Here is a 22,315-nt window from a genome sequence, read left to right as displayed (position 1 = left end):
GCCCAGTCATGGCTCTCATCCAGCCACGTCTCAGATATCCCCACCATGTCATAATTATGCTCCAACAACATTAGTTCTAATTCATCCATTTTGTTGGCGAGGCTTCTGGCATTAGTATACATGCACTTGATGTTACTCTCTGTACCTCTATTCTTTCTTAAATTACTAACTGTTCTAACCCCACCCCCCATGCCACCGCCACCCCCAACTTCCTTATTTGTGCCCAGGTCTCTATCTGCACTATCTTCCCCTCCTATAAAATGAATACCCTCCCCCCCAATCCCTAGTTTAAACACTCCTCCAACCTTCTAACCATTTTCTCCCCCAGCACAGCTGCACCTTCCCCATTGAGGTGCAGCCCGTCCCTAGCGTAGAGCCTGTAGCCAACTGAGAAGTCGGCCCAGTTCTGCAGGAACCCAAACCCCTCCTTCCTACACCAATTCTTGAGCCACTTATTAACCTCCCTAATCTCCCGTTGCCTCTCTGGCGTGGCACGTGGTACAGGCAGTATTTCGTAAAATACCACGTTGGAGGTCCTTGCTTTCAGCTTGCAGCCTAATTCCCTGAAATCATCTTTAAGGACCTTCCACCTACCTCTAACTTTGTCATTTGTGCCAATGTGCACCATGACCGCTGGGTCCTCACCAGCCCCTCCCAGTAATCTGTCTATAGATCTGTCTGTCATCTATCTAGCTCATTCTATCTATTTTATCATCTATCTCATTCCTTCTATCTATAGAAGGAAGGGAGGAATGGGATAGATAGATGGAAGGAATGGGGTAAATGGAAGGAATGAGATAGATGGAAGGAATGGGATAGATGGAAGGAATGGGATAGATGGAAGGAATGGGATAGATGGAAGGAATGGGATAGATAGATGAAAGGAATGGGATAGATAGATGGAAGGAATGAGATAGATATATCTATATCTATCCATAGATATATTTATCTCATTCCTTCTATCTACCCCCTATCTATCCCATATCTATCTCATATCTATCTATCTATCTATCTATCTATCTATCTATCTATCTATCTATCTATCTATCTATCTATCTATCTATCCCATATCTATCGAAGGAATGAGATAGATATATCTATGGATAGATGTAGATGGATATATGTATAGTTAGGCTACTTTCACACATCAGTTTTTTTTTCCGTCAGGCAGGATCCGGCGAGTTTTTGAAAAAACGGATTTGTTGCAAATAGTAAAAAACTGATGCAACTGATCTGGGGTTTTTTTTAGAGAGAAAAAGAGACAACGGGAAATGTGCATGATTTCAATGGAAAAAATGCATGAAAAACGGATTCGGATTCATCATTTCACATCTCAGTTTCATACGTTTTTCGCAGGATCCGTCGCGGTGTGTTTTTTCACCGGACGTAAAAAATGTTCCTCTGTACATTTTCTCCGTCCGCCGGAAACAGCTTTTCTGACGGATCCGGCAAAAAATGGATGAAACGTGTGGCCATGAGGCTAATACAACTCTGTGAGAAAAAAACAAATCCGGCAGAAAAAAAACGGATGTTTTTTTCAAAACTCGCCGGATTATGCCTGCCGGCAAAAACCTGATGTGTGAAAGTAGCCAGATAGATATATGGATAGAAAAATCTATGTATCTATAGATATGTCTATCTATAAATATATCTATAGATAGATATATCCATAGATATATAATAACAAGACCGATGTTGATTAATGAACGTTTAATTAAAAAAATTGGGCTCCCGTGCAATTTTCTGTGCCAGAGGGGGAAAGCCGACTGCCGGGGGCCAATATTTCTAGCCTGGGAAGGGGGTAATAGCCTTTACTGGCTATTAAAATAGGGGGACACCCTCCAAAAAATGACGTGGAGTCCCCTATATTTTATAGCCAGAAGGGCTACGCAGACAGCTGCGGGCTGAAATTCATAGCCTAGAGAGGGGCCATGGATATTTGCCCCTCCCCCGGCTACAAATACCAGCTCCCAGCCGACCCAGATATGGCGCATCTGTAAGATGCTCCAATTCCGGCACTTAGCCCGTCTATTCCCACTTCCCTGTAGCGGTGGCATATGGGGTAATAAGGGGTTAATGTCACCTTGCTAATGTAAGGTGACATTAAGCCCGGTTAATAATGGAGAGGCGTCAATAAGACGCCCATCCATTACTAATCCTATAGTAGTGAACGAGTTAAAAATAAAAAAAGACACAGCCAGAAAAAAGTTTTTGATATTCTTAATTTCACCATACTTACCATACTCGATCGCCTGCAAAAAATTAAAAATAATAAACCAACCGTATACTACCTTTCCGCCGTAGTCCAATTAATAACTAATGTCCCACAATGATTTCCCCTATAGAACTGACATCAGGTGATATCACCGCTCTATAGGGCCTCCAGTGACACACTGACAGGCGACAATGGCTCCTGCATTGCATCACTGAAGAGGTTAACCGAGTTCAGGGTCTCACTTTATGGCAAAGCTGCTTGGGAATTTTCCCACACAGCGGTGCCACAAGTGAGAATAGGGACTATTTTTCACAGTGGCGGAGGAATACATTGCGGAAGAATACCTTCCGTCATTGTATTGTCGGAGCCCCTGGAGAGCGGTCGCATCAGCTGATGTGGCTGCTCTCCACGGGAGATCATTGTGGGACACTCGTATTAATTGGATATCTGCGGATCAGGGAGTATATTGTTTGTTATTTTAATATTTTTTACAGGTGATCAAGGGCTTCGGGGATCAAGATGATGGTGAGTATGTACTCTGTTGTATGTACTGTATGTCTATATGTATGTGTTGTATGTACTGTATGTCTATATGTATGTGTATGTACTGTATGTTATATGTTGTATGTATGTTGTCGTATGTTGTATGTAATGCTGTATGTATGTCGTATGTTCAGTTGTATGTTGTATGTACTGTTGTATGTTGTATGTACTGTTGTATGTACTGTTTGTTGTATGTACTGTTGTATGTATGTTGTATGTACTGGACTATGTTGTATGTACTGTTGTATGTATGTTGTATGTACTGCTGTATGTTGTATGTACTGTTGTATGTATGTCGTATGTATGTTGTATGTACTGCTGTATGTTATATGTTGTATGTACTGTTGTATGTATTGTTGTATGTACTGTTGTATGTTATATGTTGTATGTACTGTATGTGTGTATGTGTTTTTTTTATTTTTACATTCAACACATTAGCTGGATGATGGAACTACTACTGTCCCATCATTGGCTAATGTGTCTATCACTGTCACTGTAGCAGGCATAGCCCGATGGGACTTGTAGTCCCATCGGACGATGCCTGCACACACACACATGCAGCACCCCAGAGTTCTGGTCGTTGCAGTAATGTCATTCTTCCACCAGGGGGAGTGATGTTACGTCTGAAGGCAATAAAGGAGATCTTCCTTCCAGGTACCACAAACCATACACCACACTTCACACTCCAGGCCGCCAGGGGGAGCTATGCTCCTATCTATTAGGGCACTCCTCACAATTAGGTAAAACTGGTGTTCTGGATAGAAAGTTAGGCAGAAGCTGACTGGGCTTCACCCAGGCAGCATCCTGTGAGGCGGAAGCTGACTGGGCTTCACCCAGGCAGCACCCTGTCAGGCAGCCAGAGGGAAGGAGGAACATCTAAGCTGCGGACAGAGAGGTACCTGACAGGGGTGGGATCCTGTCAGAGGCCTAGACAGAAGGCCACGGAGCTGTGCCTGCCCCACGTGCGGCAGCATCCTAAGGAAGGACACGAAGGGAACTGTATTGTAGCGAGTGAGGACCGAAGTCATAGCAAAAGGAGAGGAATCCAGAAGGAGTTCTGCCCTGCAAAAGGCTGCCTCCTTCTGAGGCGCAGAATCCGGTAGCCGGACCACCGAGGGAGCAATCGTCTCCAAGCCTTGCTTCAGAGACCGGCAGGACAGTTCATTCCACGTTAGCTGCCCGACCTTATACCCAGGAGGCACGGTGGCAACTTGTGGGGGCTGGGGCATGCTAGAGTCCCTGTAAAAAGCCTCAGGCCATCAGTCATACGGGTTTGTCCTATCTATACCATCTGGGGGACAGAGAGAAAGAGAAATAACATCTAGAACACCAACATCAGTTGTGAGGACCTTACCGAGAAGCTCAGCAGTAAGGTACTACAACACACAGGCGCTAGTAGGAAGGCTACTGATTTCCACCTGGATAAGGGGACTCTGGATTTGCCTTCGGACCGGCCGGACTCTGCCTGCCCTGTGGTCTGTACCCTGGACTGTGGACACTGAAGCCTTCAGTAAAGGTAAAGAGACTGCAACCTTGTGTCCTCGTTCTTCTCTGTGCCTCACACCATTCACCATCTACACTCTGGAAGCCCTAGGGATACACTTCACCTGTGGGAAGGTATACCATCAAGCTGCCATCACATCATCCCCGCCGAGAACCGAAGGACCCGGTACCGAGTACCCCGCTGCCCTACTGGGGGCGCTCCACACACACACCCCCAACAGACACGGCATACCCCCGACAGCCCCGCACAGACCCTCGACAGCCCTGGCAGATCCCCGACAGCCCGCACAGACCCCCGACAGCCCCGCCAGATCCCCAACAGCCCGCACAGACCCCCAACAGAATGGCAGATGCCCCGGCAGCCCCGCACATACCCCTGACAGCCCCGCAGACCCACACACACACGCAGACCCCGCCCGCACACACAGACACGCACCGTCTCCGCCCACACACTTCACTCTTCCCGATCTGCAGCGTTTCCCCCGCAGCTAAACCGCAGATCTTTTTTACATCTGCAGTTTTGCTGCGGATGTGCCCGACTCAATGCAAGTCAATGGGTGCAGAAACGCTGGAGATCCGCACAAAGAATTGACATGCTGCGGAAAAAACAATGCTCCGTTTCTGCACGTTTTTTCCCCGCAGCATGTGCACAGAAGATTGGGTTTTCCATAGGTTTACATGTTACTGTAAACCGCATGGAAAACTGCTGCAGATCCGCAGAGTCAAAAATGCCGCGGATCCGTGGTAAAATCCGCAACGTGTGAACATAGCCTTATGGAGTGGGTGTAGAAGCGCAGCAGTTCTGCACAGAATTTACATGGTCCTTTTTGAATATGCTGCGTTTTCCGTGCAGATTTTTCTGCACAATTAGCACAGCATTTTTTTTTGCCATTGATTTATATTGTACTCTAAATCACTTGCAGGTCTGCAGCGTTTCTGAGCGGAAAAAAAAGCTGCAGATCTGCAGGAAATCTGCAACGTGTGCACATACCCTAACAGGTCCCGTCACCAGATAACATACATAGCCAGCAGCTTTTATTTTGGCCAAAAGATATTTTTAATCCGCCATCACGGTAGACTCTTTTGGCCGAGCTCTACTCTAACCTATTAAACATTTGTTAAAATATCCAATATTCTTTTTAGGTATATTTTTATTTATGTTTCTTATTTGTTTAAGGGAATGAGTCACATACATTTTTTAAAATGAACAATAATATCACTAAAAAGGGAGAAATATCACCACACCATGACCAGATCACATAGTACCACCACACAGTGAACGAATATTACAATACTGATCATTAATAAACAAAAGAAGATAGTATTCTGCTACAGATGGATCTGAATAAGTTGGAAACTTGGGCCGAGAGGTGGCAGATGTGGTTTAACAAAGATAAATGTATGGTTATACACATGGGAAGAAGGAATCAATATCACCATTACACACTGAATGGGAAACCACTGGGTAAATCTGACATGTAGAAGGGGATCCTAGTTATTGATAAACTTACCTGGAGCAGCCAGTGCCAGGCAGCGGCTGCCAAGGCAAACAGGATCAAAGGGTGCATTAAAAGAGGTCTGGATACACATGATGAGAGCATTATACTGCCTCTACACAAATCCCTGGTTAGACCGCACATGGAGTACTGTGTACAGTTTTGGGCACCAGTGCTCAGAAGGAATATAATGGAACTAGAGCGAGTACAAAGGAGGGCAACAAAATTAATAAAGGGGATGGGGAACTACAATACCCAGAGAGATTAGCAAAATTAGGATTATTTAGTCTAGAAAAAAGACGACTGACGGGCGACCTAATAACCATGTATAAGAATATAAGGGGACAATATAAATATCTCTCCGAGGATCTGTTTATAAAAAGGAATGTGACGGTCACAAGGGGGCATTCTCTGCATCTGGAGGAGAGAAGGTTTTTTCACCAACATAGAAGAGGATTCTTTACTGTTAGGGCAATGAGAATCTGGAATTCCTTGCCTGAGGAGGTAGTGATGGCGAACTCAGACGAGGGGTTCAAGAGAGGCCTGGATGTATTTCTGGAGCGTAACAATATTGTATCTTACAGTGATTAGGTTCTTTAGAAGGACGTAGATCTGGGGATTTATTCTGACGGAATATAGACTGAACTGGGTGAACAAATGTCTTTTTTTGGCCTTGCTAACTATGTGCTATGTAATAAAAAAAAAAACAAAACACAATACTAATATTACCATAAATGTCATAATATACAGGAGCTCTGTACGTAGTATACAGTATAGAGTGTCAGTGTACAGGTAATACAAGGATCACCAGTGACATTATACATAGGAGCTCTGTATATAGTGTCAGTGTACAGATAATACAGGGATCACCAGTGACATTATACACAGGAGCTCTTCCATCTTTCTATGGTCCTGTTGTGCGTCGGCGCCTGCACACAAGAACGCTGAATACACTGACCATAGAGAAAAGGAAAAGGTACAGATTGTTGGGGGGGAGTGCAGGGTGCATGCGTGAGATTTCGGAGCCACAACTGCATGTCACAAGTCAGTGTGACGTGCATGGGAGGGGGGTTATAGTATAATAAAGAGCGGAGGCAGGGATTTCTTCCAGGCACCGCACACCCTGGAGCCTAGAAGAAATCATTTTCAAGTCTATTTGTCCACATCTAGACAAAAACTATGAGGCATAAAGGTAAGACTAGATTAACATTTCTATTACCTGTATGCCCATAGTAATAGCTGAAAAGTCCCGGACGGTGACAGATTCCCTTTAATTAGCACCTTCAGTAATAATGTACCATATCCTGCTCCCATATTTACTCCATTACTGGTCCGATGTGTCTCATTACTGGCCCCATGTGTCTCATTACTGGCATGATATGTTCTCCCTTTCTGCCGTATGTCTCTCTATTTTGCCCCATGTCTCTCCATATCGCCCCTCATGTCTCTCCAATCTGCCTTTGTGTCTCTCCAAACTGCCCTCGTGTCTCTCTAAACTACCCTCGTGTCTCTCCATTCTGCCCCCGTGTCTCTCCATTCTGTCCTCATGTCTCTCTATTGTCCCCTGATGTCTCTCCATTCTGCCCTGATGTCTCTCCATTCCGCCCACATTTCTCTCCATTCTGCCCCATGTCTCTCCATTCTACACCCGTCTCTCCATTTTGCCCCATGTCTCTCCATTCTGCCTCCATATCTCTTGTGGCATAGCGACTGGTCATGTGATTATTGGGCGGTATGTATCGCAGAGGTGGGTGGCCCTGTGAGGGAAGCCTGGGTATGTTTTGCTCAAGCAGATCTACTGCTGAGGGATTTGTTCACATTGGGAAGGCTTCCAGGTGATTGGAGAGATGGGTGGGTCCAGTCACCTACAAACCCACCCAAAGAGGCGTGTCTGAACACCTAAGATGGTTTTGTGTTTAAGGACCTGTGGTGATGTCACACTCACCTGACTGGCCATGTGACAGGTACCTGGGTGTGGTTACACCTATGTAAAGGAGGTGTGTGTAGCACATGGTGTGAGTGTTTGGGAGTCTGCAAGTGTGGACAGACTTCCATGTGTCCTGGCTGGACACTGCAGAGTGGCCTGTGTGTTTGACGGTTCCAAGTGGGGACAGACGTCCTGAACAGCACAGAGACCATATTTAGGCTGGAGAGCCTGCGTGCTGGACATGGCACAGCCTGTGTGCCTACAGGTCTGAGAGAGAGCGGAGCTCTACTATGGGCATTGAGGATTCATCTGTCTGATGTAAGATTGTTTATCGTTTGTTCATTTTTCTATGGTTTATGGAGAGAATAAACCAAACAGACTGCTTTAAGTGGAAAACCGTGCCTGAGTGCTTGACTACCGCAGCCAAGAGTGTCTCCCCAAGACCCGTAATGGGTGAAATGTTACACTCTCCATACTGCTCCCATGTTTCTCCATACTGCCCCCATGTCTCTCCATTATGCCCACATGTCTCTCCATTCTACATCCATGTCTCTCCATTTTGCCCCATATTTCTCCATTTTGCCCCCATGTCTCTCCTTTCTGCCCCCATGTCTCTCCTTTCTGCCCCCATGTCTCTCCATTCTGCCCCCATGTCTATCCATTCCGCCCTCATGTCTCTAAATTCTGTATTGATGTGAGTTGATGACCTGAGGGGTGCAAACAGCGGAAGTGAGCACACAGCTTACACACTTTCTGCAGTCTTACCTTGATGGACGTAATGTAGACGTAATGGCCAAATGTAGAATCTGCTGAGCTTTGGGGTGCCAGTTAATACTAATTAACAAGAACTACTGGATCTTTAAAAGGGGGTTTATTACAAACAAGGTACAGTATTTACAATGAAATACATAAGGGAAGTCTAACTAAGGGACAAGGGTAAATTAAAGGGAAGAGGTAATAGGAGAGGGTAGAGGAAACTGGGATGTGGGAAGGAGAAGATACATAACTGATTCTTACATATATATTAAACCAATACACATCCACACCCACATACAAGCCATGACTCCACCCTTGCTTCCGGTATCTTCTGTGGCAAATGTCCAATCATCTTCTGGCAATGTGAACACTGTCATTGGCTGCAGTAATCATCACCTTCCTGCAGATGGCATCCTCGTACTTGGGAAGAAAGTTCTTGTGTAGGACAGGTTCAATTCAATTTGGGCTGGCTCCAACATGTCCTTTCAAAGAACAATTGTTTATCACCCAAACACCACAGGCATTGTGTATCAATATACATATCCATAGGCCGAAGACAGGATGTCTATCTCAGGACCACTGGCTGATAATGGACTGGCTTACCTTGATGCTCCCACTCCCTCCATCTTCTGTGTACTTCCTGTCAAGTGCCAGCATGTACGCAATGACGTCATCACGTACACGATGACGTAATCACATACGCGCCGCCCGACATGTACTGGATGCAGGGTCGCACTGCTGAGGAGCGACTGAGATAAGTATACAAAACGTTTTTGTTTTCTGTATAAAAGGAATTAAATGGGTGAGGGAAGGAGGAGGAACTGCAAATGATGACATGGGGAAGGAGTAAGGGGGGCTGCACATGATGATGTGGGGTGTGGGTTTAAAGGGGACTGCACATGATGAAGTGGGGGGTGTTAAAAGGAACCGCAAATGATGACATGTGGAGAAGGAGTAAGGGGGACTGCACATGATGATGTGAGGAGGGGGTTTAAAGTGGACTGCATATGAAGTGGGGGGTGTTAAAAGGAAGCGCAAATGATGACATGGGGAATTTAAGGGGACTGCACATGATGAAGTGGGGGGTTAAAGGGGACTGCACATGATGAAGTGGGGGTTAAAGGGGACTTCACATTATGAAGTGGGGGTTAAAGGGGACTGCACATGATGAAGTGGGGGTTAAAGGGGACTGCACATGATGAAGTGGGGGTTAAAGGGGACTGTACATGATGAAGTGGGGGTTAAAGGGGACTGCACATGATGAAGTGGGGGTTAAAGGGGACTGCACATGATGAAGTGGGGGTAAGGGTACTGGACATGATGAAGTGTGGGGGTATGGGGACTGCTAATGAAGTGGGGAGGTGAGGGGCACTGCAAATGATGAAGTGGGGGGCAAAAGGAGATTGAGCATGATATAGTGGGGGAAGGGGACTGTACATTAAGTGGAGGCAAGGGGACTGCACATGATGAAGTGGGAGGAAGAGGGACTGCACATGATGAATTGGGGGAGGGGATGGGAGACTGGAAATGATGAGTTGAGAGTGATGGATGTGGATAGCAATTGAATTAAAGGTGGGGGTGGAGAGAACAAATGGTGATCTGGGGAGAGAGCAAATAATAATGAATTTTGAGGGTGGGGGAGTAAATGATGTATTGAATGTGGGGGGAGAGCTGTTGATAATGAATAGAGGGTGGGAGAGAGAAGACATGACAATGAATTGGGGCAGAAGGGGCAGGAAAATATAACGTAGTGGTAATATGTGGTCCGGCCATGGTGTGGCGTTATTTGTTCCTTGTATGTGGTATTATTTGGTGACTATGCGGTGGTAATATGTGGTCTGGTCATGGTGTGACAGTATTTATCCCTTGTATGTTGTATTAATGGTCATTTAAAAAAAAAAATGTATGTGACTCATTCCCTTAAAGAAAAATACCGTGTCGTGGTGGTGGCTTAAAAATTATTTTGGCCAGAAAAAAAGCTGTTGGTTATGAATAGGATCTGGTGTTTGATGGGAACTGTTAATATCTGATTGAGGACATGGTGAAGAAGTTGAGTTTGTCCAAGAGTGGACGATGGGACTGTGGAAGGTTCAAAGGGTGGAGGCAGAGCTGGGGTGGAGCCTGGGCAGAGTCTCAAGGGGCCCGAAAATTTTGCCAGTATGGGCCCCAAAATTCCTAGTGGCAGACCTGCAAGACGTGTGTGAGCTTGCCTCGCCGTAGGGCCACCACCAGGTTCGCACCGTTATCAGACACAGCCTTCCTTGGATGCAGGTTCAGCAGAGACAGCAATTGCTCAAATTCGGCCTGGAGAGCTGTCCACAACTCTTCAGCTTTATGACTGTGATCTCCAAGGCATATCAATTTTAACACTGCCTGATTGCAGTGAGCACTGGCTGCGCAGTACGGCAGTGGTGGGGATTCGCTCTGCACTGTTAGAACACGTGTATCATTAAAGCAGAGGTTGAGGGGGCGCAGGTGGAGGCCCTAGAGGAGGTAGAAGCAGTGGTGGAAGTGTGAAATATAGAGGATCGTCCTGCAAGCCTTGGGGATTCCAAAACCTGTGGAGCAGCGCCTGCCCCCCACAGCCAAAGTCACCCACTGGTCAGTCAACAAGATGTAACACCCTTGGCCATGTTTACTCATCCAAGTGTCTGTAGTGAAATTCACCTTGGCAGACAGATTTAATCAAGGAATGGGTAATGTCTGCGACATACTGGTGTAACACAGTCACAGCTTTCTTAGAAAAGTAATGACAACTGGGCAACTGGTACTCAGGGACTGCGACGGCCATCAGCTTTCGGAAACCATCTGTATCTATGAGGTGGAAAGGCAGCATTTCCGTGGCCAACAGATTGGAGATCATGGAGTTAAACCTCTTAACTGTCATGCGTAGAAGGAAAAAATCTTTTGTGTGTCAACTGCGGAACCGTGGGCTGGCTGCAGTGCTGAGAGAGGGCTGAGTATGGTGAACCGGACAAACTGCAGGACTGTGAGGGAGGTGCAGGTGGAGATGTTATGGTGGATTGAGAAAGTTGTGTTGTGCTTCTCAGAGATCGGTCAAAAACAGCAGGCGTGTCCACTTCCATTACAGCTTACGGTGGGCTCTCAGTCAGCGTGACTGGAGCAGGTAAAGAACCCAAGATTCTGTGGTCAGAGACCTGCGTCACAATATTTGGCACAATAACAGAGGAGGAAGAAAAAGCAGCAGATGCAATTGATGGGGCGGCTGATGGTTGCTGAGGTCCGCTTTTTAGCACAGTGGGATTCCCAGAGTAATGCATGTTGTATTGCGCATATGAAGGTTCATACATGTAGTAGTCAAATTATTGCACTTTTTTAGCTCTACTCAGTTTTTTTTTGCAAAGTTGGAAGATTTGCGGTGTAAAAAAAGGCCCAGGCTAGGCAACCCTTGCCACCTGTGAGCTGCAGACCGATGGGCACAGCTGGTCACAGCCACAGTTGTGGCTGAGGATGCATTGCTCGTCATGGCTGCATCACTACATGTCTGCGACATAAGGCACAACGTAACCTCCTTGTCTTCCTCCTCAGATGACCGACTCAGCTGTGTGCCTCTGTGTTCACATCAACTGGAATTTAACACCTCATCATCCTGTGTTATCACATTCCTCGCCCTTGTAGTGACCCTACAGTCTGTGTGAGCCTCAGATATCGGAGTCACAACAGGATTACCTCCCCTCCAGGGGTTAACATCTGATCACAGGGGTCAGGATGCTGCTCGGACCCTACTTCATCCTGCCCCGGATCCAAGCTAAAAAAATTTGGGCATAGGTGCAGATTTCCTCCTCTTGTCTCTGTGAAGCTTTGAGTACACTGACGCCCATGGCATAGAATGTGTGAACAGCTCTTCAGACTCCCCCATCTGTGGTTCCCTACAGTCAGTTGTATAGTTGGAGAGTTGTGACGCGGGGGGAAACAAGGGTAATTTGGGTGTCACCTCTATGGACTGTACTGGGTGTGATGTTGAGATGGAGGAAGAGCAGAGGCCTCTTGAAGCTGCGCTTGCCATCCATTCGAGCACATGCTCTTTTTTGGGCCTCATCAACAAGGCATACCGCTGTGCATCTGCCAAAGAAAGATAGCGGAGTAGCCCGTCCAGAAACAGAAGTTGTCAGTTGTCTTTGTATAGGATGTGACGTTGTTGGTTCACTAATGCTTTCACAACCATTAACACCTACCCCAATACACCTTGAACATCAAGCCTAATTCCCCTTCCACCACAACCTCACTTTTTCCCAGTCATGTTGCTCAGATAATGTGGTAGGAGCACAGTATTAGCAACAAAAAATTAGATTTAAATGACAAGGTGAAATATGTTGTGCTGAATCGCATTAATCACAGAATTGTTTGAGTGTGGATGAGGCCTGTATGACAAAGACATGCTCCAAACAATTTTAAAATTAGACCTCCCCTACTGTATGACATTAGTAACAGAGTAATTTTTTGGGGGGTCTGTGGATGAGGCCTTTATAACAGACAAGATGCCACAAACAATTTGAAAGCGAGATGTCCTCTACTGCACAACATTAGTAACTGAACATTTTTTTTTAGTGTGGGTGATGCCTGTATAACCTAGAAGATATGCTCCAAACAATTTAAAAATCAGATTTAGCCTGCTGTAGCATGCTTGTAAAACCCCAAAATGTTTTTTTTTGTATTTTTTTATGTGCAACAGCTCTGCACACACAATTTCATCGCCACAAAATTACAACATGGGATATGTATCACGTTTAGCAACATATTTTTTTTTTCTGTGCGTTAGGTCTGCAAACAGCTTAATTTCTACCCAAAAAAATTACGTGGGATACAGCGGGCTGTAGCATGTTTACCAACAGAAAAAATTATATATTTTTTTTATGTGCATGAGCAGCTATGGAATTTTACCAGCACTAAATAAGGTGAAATATGGCATGGTGAATCACGGTAGCAACTGTCCCCCCCAAAAATATTTTTTTTTCAGGGACACAACAGCTAAAATCACAGAACAATGCCACACACCTCTAAATAACAAGGTGGGATATGACATGCTGTTTCACATTTAGCTAGTGAAAAAATAAGATTTAGAACAGTATACTCATGCACGGGGCACAGTAGAAGCAGTGCACAACACACTTGTATGACTTGTGCCTGCTGTCTTTGTGTGAAAAAATAAGATTATTGTTGGAAGGTCGATTTCACAGCCACAATGGACACTACCTAGCTAAACTATCTGACTAAGAAACAATCGCCAAGTTGACTATCTAAAATCTAGCTGCTAACAGTGCCAGGATCAAGAGCAGCCTCTCTGCGCTGTTACAGTGTCAAAATGGCACTAAAACAAGATGTCTGCTCTTTATATTGAGAGGGACATGTGATTTCAGCAGCCAATGACGCAAGCCAGTGTGTCAGAATATTGTGGATGTTTTCTGCGCCTTGATTGGCTAGCAACAATGTGCACACAGTTAGAAAAAAATAAAGTTTACAAGAGCGCTGCGCCTCTGAGCTCTTCAATCCCCCTCCCCTCATCAAACACATGTCAAACGCGCATGATACACCACCATTATAGTAGTGCTGAAAATACTTTAGTGGCAACACATACTTTCCTGCACTTTTTACCGAATGTTACCAATTTTTCTCGATTTTATAAAATTTTGTTCAGGTTTCCGATCACGAATCCGAATGTGCCATATCCGTGCTGAACTTATGTTTTGCTTTCATTTTTCAAACAAATTTGCTCATCACTAGTAGTGATTATATATACAGCTCTGGTAGAAATAAAGAGACCACTGCAAAATGTTTAGTTTGATTTTTCTCTTTATAGGTATATTTTTGAGTAAAATGTAAATTGCTCTTTTATTCTATAAACTTCTGACAACATGTCTCCGAATTTCCAAGCAATACATTTTGTATTTTTATTTCTGACAAAGAAAAATGGTCAAAATAAAAAACAAAACAGTGCTTCCAGACCTCAAATAACGCAAAGAAAACAAAAATACTAATGTTTTAACTCAGGAAGAGTTCAGAAATCAGTATTTTGTGGATTAACCATGATTTTTAATCACAGCTTTCATGTGTCTTGGCATGCTTTCTACCAGTGTAGAACACTGCTTTTGGTGCAAAAATGTAAGCAATTCTTCTTTGTTTGATGGCTTGTGACTATCCATCATCCTCTTGATTACATTCCAGAGGTTTTCAATGGGGTTCAGGTCTGGAGATTGGGCTGCCCATGAAAGGTTCTGATGATGTGGTGGCCTCTTAAATTTTGCCAGAGATATATATATATATATATATATATATATATATATATATATATATATTTATTATATACACACACAATCTCACCATACATAACTGCTTTGAACGTGAGACTATCATCATTTTATAGACAATTATTTTGGCTGTCTCATACATACCGTAATTTGACTTTCAACTATGCACCATATGATTAGTTATTCAGATTCTTGTCAAATCACTACTTTGATACTGTTTTGCTCCTGGTGGTGTAAATCTTTTCCTTTCTAAATTCTTCAAAATACAACCTGTTCTCACATTCCCTAATAGCTCATTGTGTTATTATGTAGATTCCCAAGTGAAAGGTCACTGGTTCGAATCGAGGAGCAATTAAGATTTCCCAAGAAAAGAGTAACAGCATCATCCAGATCATCGATAGAGGTCTCTCGGCCAAGAAAATGGACAAACTGTGTCATGCGTATGCCATGACAGTTGGAAGACTACAAACTGAAGTCAGTCCATCCATTCAAAAGCCAAGAGTTGGACATCCAGGTAAAATATTGGCATCAACAAGTCAGTTTATCGCAAGTTCTATCAGTTTTGGTGAGACAAACAAGGCAGTGGAGGTGGCTCGTATGCTTCGCAATAGTGAAATAACAGACGTCCATGCAAACATTGGGTGATGCACTTTACACAAGTCTGGAATGGTGGCCTGAAAAAAAAGGTGAAAAATCCTAGACTTCAATATTGTCACATGAAGAGTCGGCTCGAGTATGCAAACAAGAATGAAAAGTGGACAGTAGAAGTTTGTAAACGGATGATTTGGAGTGATGAGATGAAAGTCAGTAGACTAGAATCTGATGGATGCAAATGAGTCTAGGAGAAACAACTTAAAATTGGGTGATCAAGAAATTGAAGAAACTGTCAAGTTTGGGGAGGAAGCCTGATGATATGGGGTTGTTTTCCAGCCAAAGGCATTAGATACTTGACCAGGATTGATGGTGGACTCATTGCTGAGCTATATGTGAGTATCCTACAAAACAAGTTACTTCATACACTCGAGTACTATGGGCATGAAAAGGACGACACAGACTCTCTATGTGATTGTACTATGAGAGGGGCCTTGAATGTTACATGAGAGCAAAGTCGAAGGATGGGATGCACCAGCCATAAGCCAGTGCATTGTGCTGGACTCCCAGGCTAAAATTTGCCAACCAGTCCTTGTGCAGGTGCTTTTAGGATTTGCTATTGTAAATCCATTAATGTGGAGATAATTCCCCCTTTGCAGCTGTAACAACATCTAGTATTTGAGGAAAACTTTTTACAAGATTTTGAATTGTGTCTGTGTGAATTTTTGCCAATTCATCTAGTAGAGCATTTGTAAGGTCACACTGATATTGGATGTGAGGTCCTGGCTCACAGTCTCCATTTTAGTTCATTCCAAAGATCTTCGATGGGGTTGAGGTCAGGGCTCAGTGCGGGCCACTAAAGTTTTTTCACACCAAAATCGACAACCATGCCTTCTAAGAAATTGTGTATGCTTCTCATATTATCTGTTGAGAAAATGAAAAATTTAGAGGTAAAACATCGTTATACATTTTTGAAACACAATGTTTGCCAGCTTATGAGCTAAGTTCTTTCATTTTTATAAGTATATTCTATATAATGCAGTTCAAATTTCATATATTCAAGGTCTGCATACATCTTAGTGCTTACAGAATGCTGCTGTATTCTTGTTTGTCAAAATGCTCACAACACACCTGAGAAAATTCTATGAGTGATGTTGTTTCCAAATAGGGTAATTTTTGTTTGGTTTCTGGTGTTCTGACACCTCAAGGGTTTTGAAAAAGCAACACGTACCCAAAACATTCCAGCAGAATTTGCAGTACAGGGTCAAATAGGGCAACCTTCCCTTCGGAGTCCTGCCATGTGCACAAAGTATAGTCTCCAACCAAATATACAATATTGCAGCACTCGGAATAACTTAGACTTGATTACACATAGGTGGATTATATTTATCATCATTTGGCATTTAGGACAACATTGGATCATTCAGAGATCCGCAATGAACTTCTGGAGTGAGTTTGCTGCACTGAAAGTAAAGGGGCCGAATAATATTGCACGCCCCACTTTTCAGTTTTTGAATTTCCACAAAAATTTAAAATAACCAATAAATTTCGTTCAACTTCACAATTGTCTTCCACTTGTTGATTCTTCACCAAAAGTTTACATTTGGTATCTTTATGTGTGAAGCATGATATGTGGGAAAAGGTTGAAAAGTTCCAGGGAGCCGAATACTTTCGCAAAGGCACTGTATGTGTCTGGTTAAAATTATCACTACACTCCTGGATAAATTCCTTAAATGGTGTATTTTACAAAATCGGGTCTATTTGGATGTTTTGCTTATGTTTTGGCACCTCAATGCCTCTGCAAACCTATGCTGGTGTCTGGAAAAAAAAAGTCATAATGAAAGGTGTCAAAATCCATAAGATAGTTCTTCATTCCTGAAACTCGTTTTTGTGCCAACAAATGGCAACATACTGGATCTTTATTAAAATAAAACAAAAACACAGCTACAAGTGCATAATACTATACATTTTACATTGCTGTACAGTTCTTCTTTCACTACACTGTTATATGTCTTACTTCAGTTTTAACAAAGATACTACGTGGACCTGCTCAACTTTGGATTTAGGTTGTCAAATAGGTTATTTGGGTTTCAGGTATAACGTATAAAAGGTGTTTTTGGAATTTGTTAATTCTGTATCGGTCTGCCAATATTTGCCCATTGTGGTGACTAGAATGTACTGGTAGTTTATCCATAATCCCCTTTTGTTACATGAACACATCAATCACTTACTAAGGTAAAAAAAAAAAAGAAGTGGTTAGATCCCCACCAATCAAAAAGTGATTTTCTATCCTGAGAATAGGCCATCATTCCTAATGCCCAGAGGGATTTTTTTTGTGTTTTTTTTCCACTTCCACAGATGGAGAACCACAAGGCTTTATTGGGTAGCCCAGCCTAACTAAAGAAACAACACTTTCCTAGATTGTTATTACAGATTCTTTACATTGCGAGTTTTCTGCCTACTCCATTATGCAGCCTTGCTGTATTGCTCAGTACAAGCAGTCATTTATGGCACATAGCATCCTAGAAGAGCCTGAAATTCGAGGCAGGTGGACTTGTTATTTGTAGCCACATTTTCTACTGCTCCAGTGAGTTTAACTGTGGTGCTGCTACATGGGCCAACTAGGGTGTTGTGATGGATGCACCATTCTAACCGGTAAGAGGCTTGATTGCCGATGTGCTACATGTCCTCCAAACAGTGCTTCATCACCTACCAACTGGTAGTAAAAAGGAATTTTTCTGGCAATTCATACTGCTGAAACCATGGGCAGCATGAATTGCAGCCTTGCTACACAATTACAGCCAGGGATTAAAATAATAACTGAGTATTTCAGGGAAAATATACTTTGAAGATCCTGACTGGCTCTTCCCTGCGCTTCTGCATCTGATTGATAGGTCTCTCTCTTGCATGTACATAGGGAGATACTTGTCAATGACATAGCCAGAGTCTAGATTAGTCCGGCTCTTCGGAGCATGGCTGCAGATCACTGACAAACACAGGAGCTTTTCAGAAAATAATATACCTGACTGTGGGCAGCATGCATCACTTGGTGGGTTCCCATTAATCTCACACTACTTGCAGGCTCTATGCTTTACAGACCGCTCACTATGCTCTGAAGCTCACCAGACTCCCGGATCTTCCCAGCTTCAGTCCGCTTATGCTTCTCCCGTCCTGTGCTACAGATGTAAAGCTACGTCTACTAGCAGCCTGAAGTGCACGCCGCTCCATCCAGAAGCACGACCTAGCCACTAATCCAAAAATGTCAAATCTTCAGGAGCGCACCGCTCCCTGACAAAGTAGTAAGGAGCTGGGGAGTAACGGGCTCCTGAAGATAGAATATTAGAACACCCCTTAATACAGGCCTAAATGTAGCACACATATAACAGCTAGTGCGGTCCAAATGACATTATGAATGGAAGAAAGGATGTTATCCGGGTCCCAGAGCCAATATGACTATCCTTCATCTATCCATGACGTGTATGCACTCCATAGAAGTAACCTGTTCACATTCATGTCATAGGTAATTTATTAATGGGACACAAGGGTTGTTCCTGTGTGGGGGTGGTCTCCAAACTGTAATATACAAGGCATGATCACATATGCAGGGTGTTACACTGCGTCCTTCTCCCTAACAAACGATACGGTAAGCATATTTATACATTTTCCGTTCATAATTCATTCTTTTTTTGTGGCGTCCCAATGTGATTTGATGTTGGGGTTCACTCCACTACAAGTCATAAAAATAATGGCCACCAATCTATTCGAGCTGTACAAATGTTTTTAGCTATACATTCTTTGAGCAAGCAAAAAAATGATATATAAATGAGGTTTGACACAAAAAAACAAAAACAGCATCTGAAAAAAACAGAACAAAAAAATCCTGCAAACCATACTAGATAGCCTCTAAGGAAGTAAATCAATAGTCATCAAAATAAGGAGTAAAAGACAAAACACACGGTTAATATCTAGGTTTGCCAGGCAGTGCAGTCACCTCCAATACACACAGTGTCAGTAGTAGATACGTTACAAAATTAATGATAGGGATTGCATTTCGTTTGAGATATTCAGTGTAAAATGAAGAATAAAACGCACAAATCCTGCTGCTCATAACACAAGGTCAAAAGCTTGAAAATGACGGAAATATGTTGGTTTTCGTCTGTCTTGGAGATGCGGGTTATAAATCACGTGCTTGTGAATGTGGCGACTAAAGGTCCACTTTTTTTCATTAACTCTTCGTTATGATGATATAATACTCCATGCAAAGATTTATCTTTTTGCGCATTATACTGCGGTGCGGTACACTACACAGTAGACAGTCTCACTTTAATAGTCACAACTGTCCCCTAGGGGGCGCTCTGATGACACAGTACTCCGGGCACAGTGATATTTGCACATTACAGATGGCTCACTTCAGTCTGTCCTTTACATCTTAGGTCTTCAGTCTCAAACACTTAGTGCCTTGCAGTTATTCAAGCCGTGGCGCTGAGGTCAGAATAGCTTTTCACTTTTGTCCCCTTCCATAATGACCACCTCCTATAGTATTAGTATCTGCCCAGCACAATGCCCCCAGACGTCACTCGTATTTTAGTTCTGTTTCCTTACACTTGCTATAAAGCACTGGCGGCACCGTCTGCTTCCACCGAAAGGGTGTTGTTGGTCTGCTCCCTGCTAGGCATGGCATGCATAATTCGGTCTGTGAAGTGAAAGTGTTGTGTTGCCTCGAGACGCACAACAAAACTCTTCATGCTGGGAGCCTTGGTTCAATCGTTAAGGATAATTCATACAGAGTATCTTCATCCAAGATCCATGACTTGTCCAGGAGGAACTGAGTAACCTTAAGTACAAAACAAAGAAAGGTTCATTCATAATATGCAACACAATGTACGATTATGGAGGAATATTTAGTAATGCAGCTGTGCCAGTCATCCGGCATAACTGCACTCAGGAGAATGGAGTTCTGGTTCAATGTATACACAGGGCGGTTCAGTATTGATGCCCTTGCTAACCTTTATTAGCACTTTTAAAAGGGAACATGTCAGCTAATTCATACTGCCAGAACAGAGAGTACAGCACATGTGCAATTCTCTCCATTTATTTGTATTGGAATTCCAAAAATTGTTAAGCGTGTCTTGTAATTTTCGGAACTCCCATACAGTTGAATGCAGAGATCAACATATAAATGGCCACCTCTCCAATCCATGCTGCACCATGGGACCCAATACTCAAAATGGTGAAACCTACATCTATCAAACATTTATAGCATATGTCATATGTGGCAGGTGGGACAACCCTCTTATGTACAGGCAATAGAATGTTTTAGTGATCTTTGAACTAAAAACTGTGGCCCCACATAGCCTCCTAGATACAGTATGAGCCCCCCCACATAGCCTCCTAGATACAGTATGAGCCCCCCACATAGCCTCCTAGATACAGTATGAGCCACCCGTATAGCCACCTATATACAGTGTGAGCCCCCACATATAGCCGCCTATATCCATTGTGAGCCCCCATATACAGTGGGGAAAAAAAGTATGTAGTCAGCCACCAACTGTGCAACTTCTCCCACTTAAAAAGATGAGAGAGGCCTGTAATTGACATCAAAGGTAGACCACAACTATGAGAGTCAAACTTGAGAAAACAAATCCAGAAAATCACCTTGTCTGATTTGGTAAGATTTATTTTGCAAATTACGGTGGAAAATAAGTATTTGGTCATTAACAAAAGTTCATCTCAAAATTTTGTTACGGTATATATCCTTTGCTGGCAATGACAAAGGTCAAACGTTTTCTCTAAGTCTTTACAAGGTTGGCACACACTGTTGGTGGTATGTTGGTCCATTACTCTATGCAGATCTCCTCTAGAGCAGTGATGTTTGGAGCCTGTTGCTGGGCAACAAGGACTTTCAACTCCCTCTAAAGGTTTTCTATGGGGTTGAGATCTGGAGACTGGCAAGGCCACTCCAGGACCTTCATATGCTTCTTACAAAGCCACTCCTTCATTGCTCTGGAGGTGTACTTGGGATCATTATCATGCTGAAAGACCCATCAAAGTCTCATCTTCAATGCCCTTGCACTATACAAGGCCCCTGCACTATACAAGGCCCCATTCATTCTTTCATGTACACGGATCAGTCGTCCTGGTCCTTTTGCAGAGAAACAGACCCAAAGCATGATTCTGCCACCCCCATGCTTCACAGTAGGTATGGTGTTCTTTGGATGCAACTCAGCATTCTGTCTCCTCCAAACATGACGAGTTTTGTTTCTACCAAACAGTTCTACTTTGGTTTCATCAGACCATATGACATTCTCCCAATACTCTTCTGGATAATCCAAATGCTCTCTAGCAAACTTCAGATGGGCCTGGACATGTACTGGCTTAAGCAGGGGGACAAGTCTGGCACCGCAGGATCTGAGTCCCTGGCGGTTCTGGGATTTTTGCTCACCGTTCTTGTGATCATTTTGACCCCACAGGGTGAAATCTTGCGTGGAGCCCCAGATCGAGGGAGATTATCAGTGGTCTTGTATGTCTTCCATTTTCTTATTATTGCTCCCACAGTTGATTTCATCACACCAAGCTGCTTGCCTATTGCAGATTCAGTCTTCCCAGCCTGGTGCAGGGCTATCATTTTGTTTCTGGTGTCTTTCAACAGCTCTTTGGTCTTCACCATAGTGGAGTTTGGAGTGTGACTGTTTGAGGTTGTGGATAGGTGTCTTTTATACTGATAACAAGTTCAAACAGGTGCCATTACTACAGGTAATGAGTGGAGGACAGAGGAGCCTCTTAAAGAAGTTACAGGTCTGTGAGAGCCAGAAATCTTGCATGTTTTTAGGTGACCAAATACTTATTTTCCACCATAATTTGCAAAATAAATCTTGCCAAATCAGACAAGGTGATTTTCTGGATTTGTTTTCTCATTGTGACTCTCATAGTTGTGGTCTACCTATGATGTCAATTACAGGCCTCTCTCATCTTTTTAAGTGCGAGAACTTGCACAATTGGTGGCTTTTTTCCTCACTGT

At 43.5% G+C, this 22,315-nt stretch overlaps 1 protein-coding gene across 4 annotated transcripts in view; it reads right to left on the bottom strand.

The window, feature by feature from the left end:
- Positions 1-17,187: 17,187 nt before the first annotated feature.
- The window catches only part of RASGRF2 (Ras protein specific guanine nucleotide releasing factor 2), a 401,708-nt gene continuing 396,580 nt past the window's right edge, over positions 17,188-22,315 (bottom strand). For all 4 annotated transcript variants that reach the window (XM_077288405.1, XM_077288397.1, XM_077288415.1 and 1 more), the window contains one exon: positions 17,188-20,131. In XM_077288405.1, coding sequence (XP_077144520.1) covers positions 20,039-20,131 — 93 coding nt within the window. In that variant the 3' untranslated portion in view covers positions 17,188-20,038. The remainder of the gene's footprint in view (positions 20,132-22,315) is intronic.

The sequence above is a fragment of the Ranitomeya variabilis genome, chromosome 1 (assembly GCF_051348905.1).
Source record: "Ranitomeya variabilis isolate aRanVar5 chromosome 1, aRanVar5.hap1, whole genome shotgun sequence".
Classification (NCBI taxonomy): Eukaryota; Metazoa; Chordata; class Amphibia; order Anura; family Dendrobatidae; genus Ranitomeya; species Ranitomeya variabilis.
Note: the sequence above shows the minus strand (reverse complement) of the source record. Positions and strands in the feature narration are given on the sequence as shown.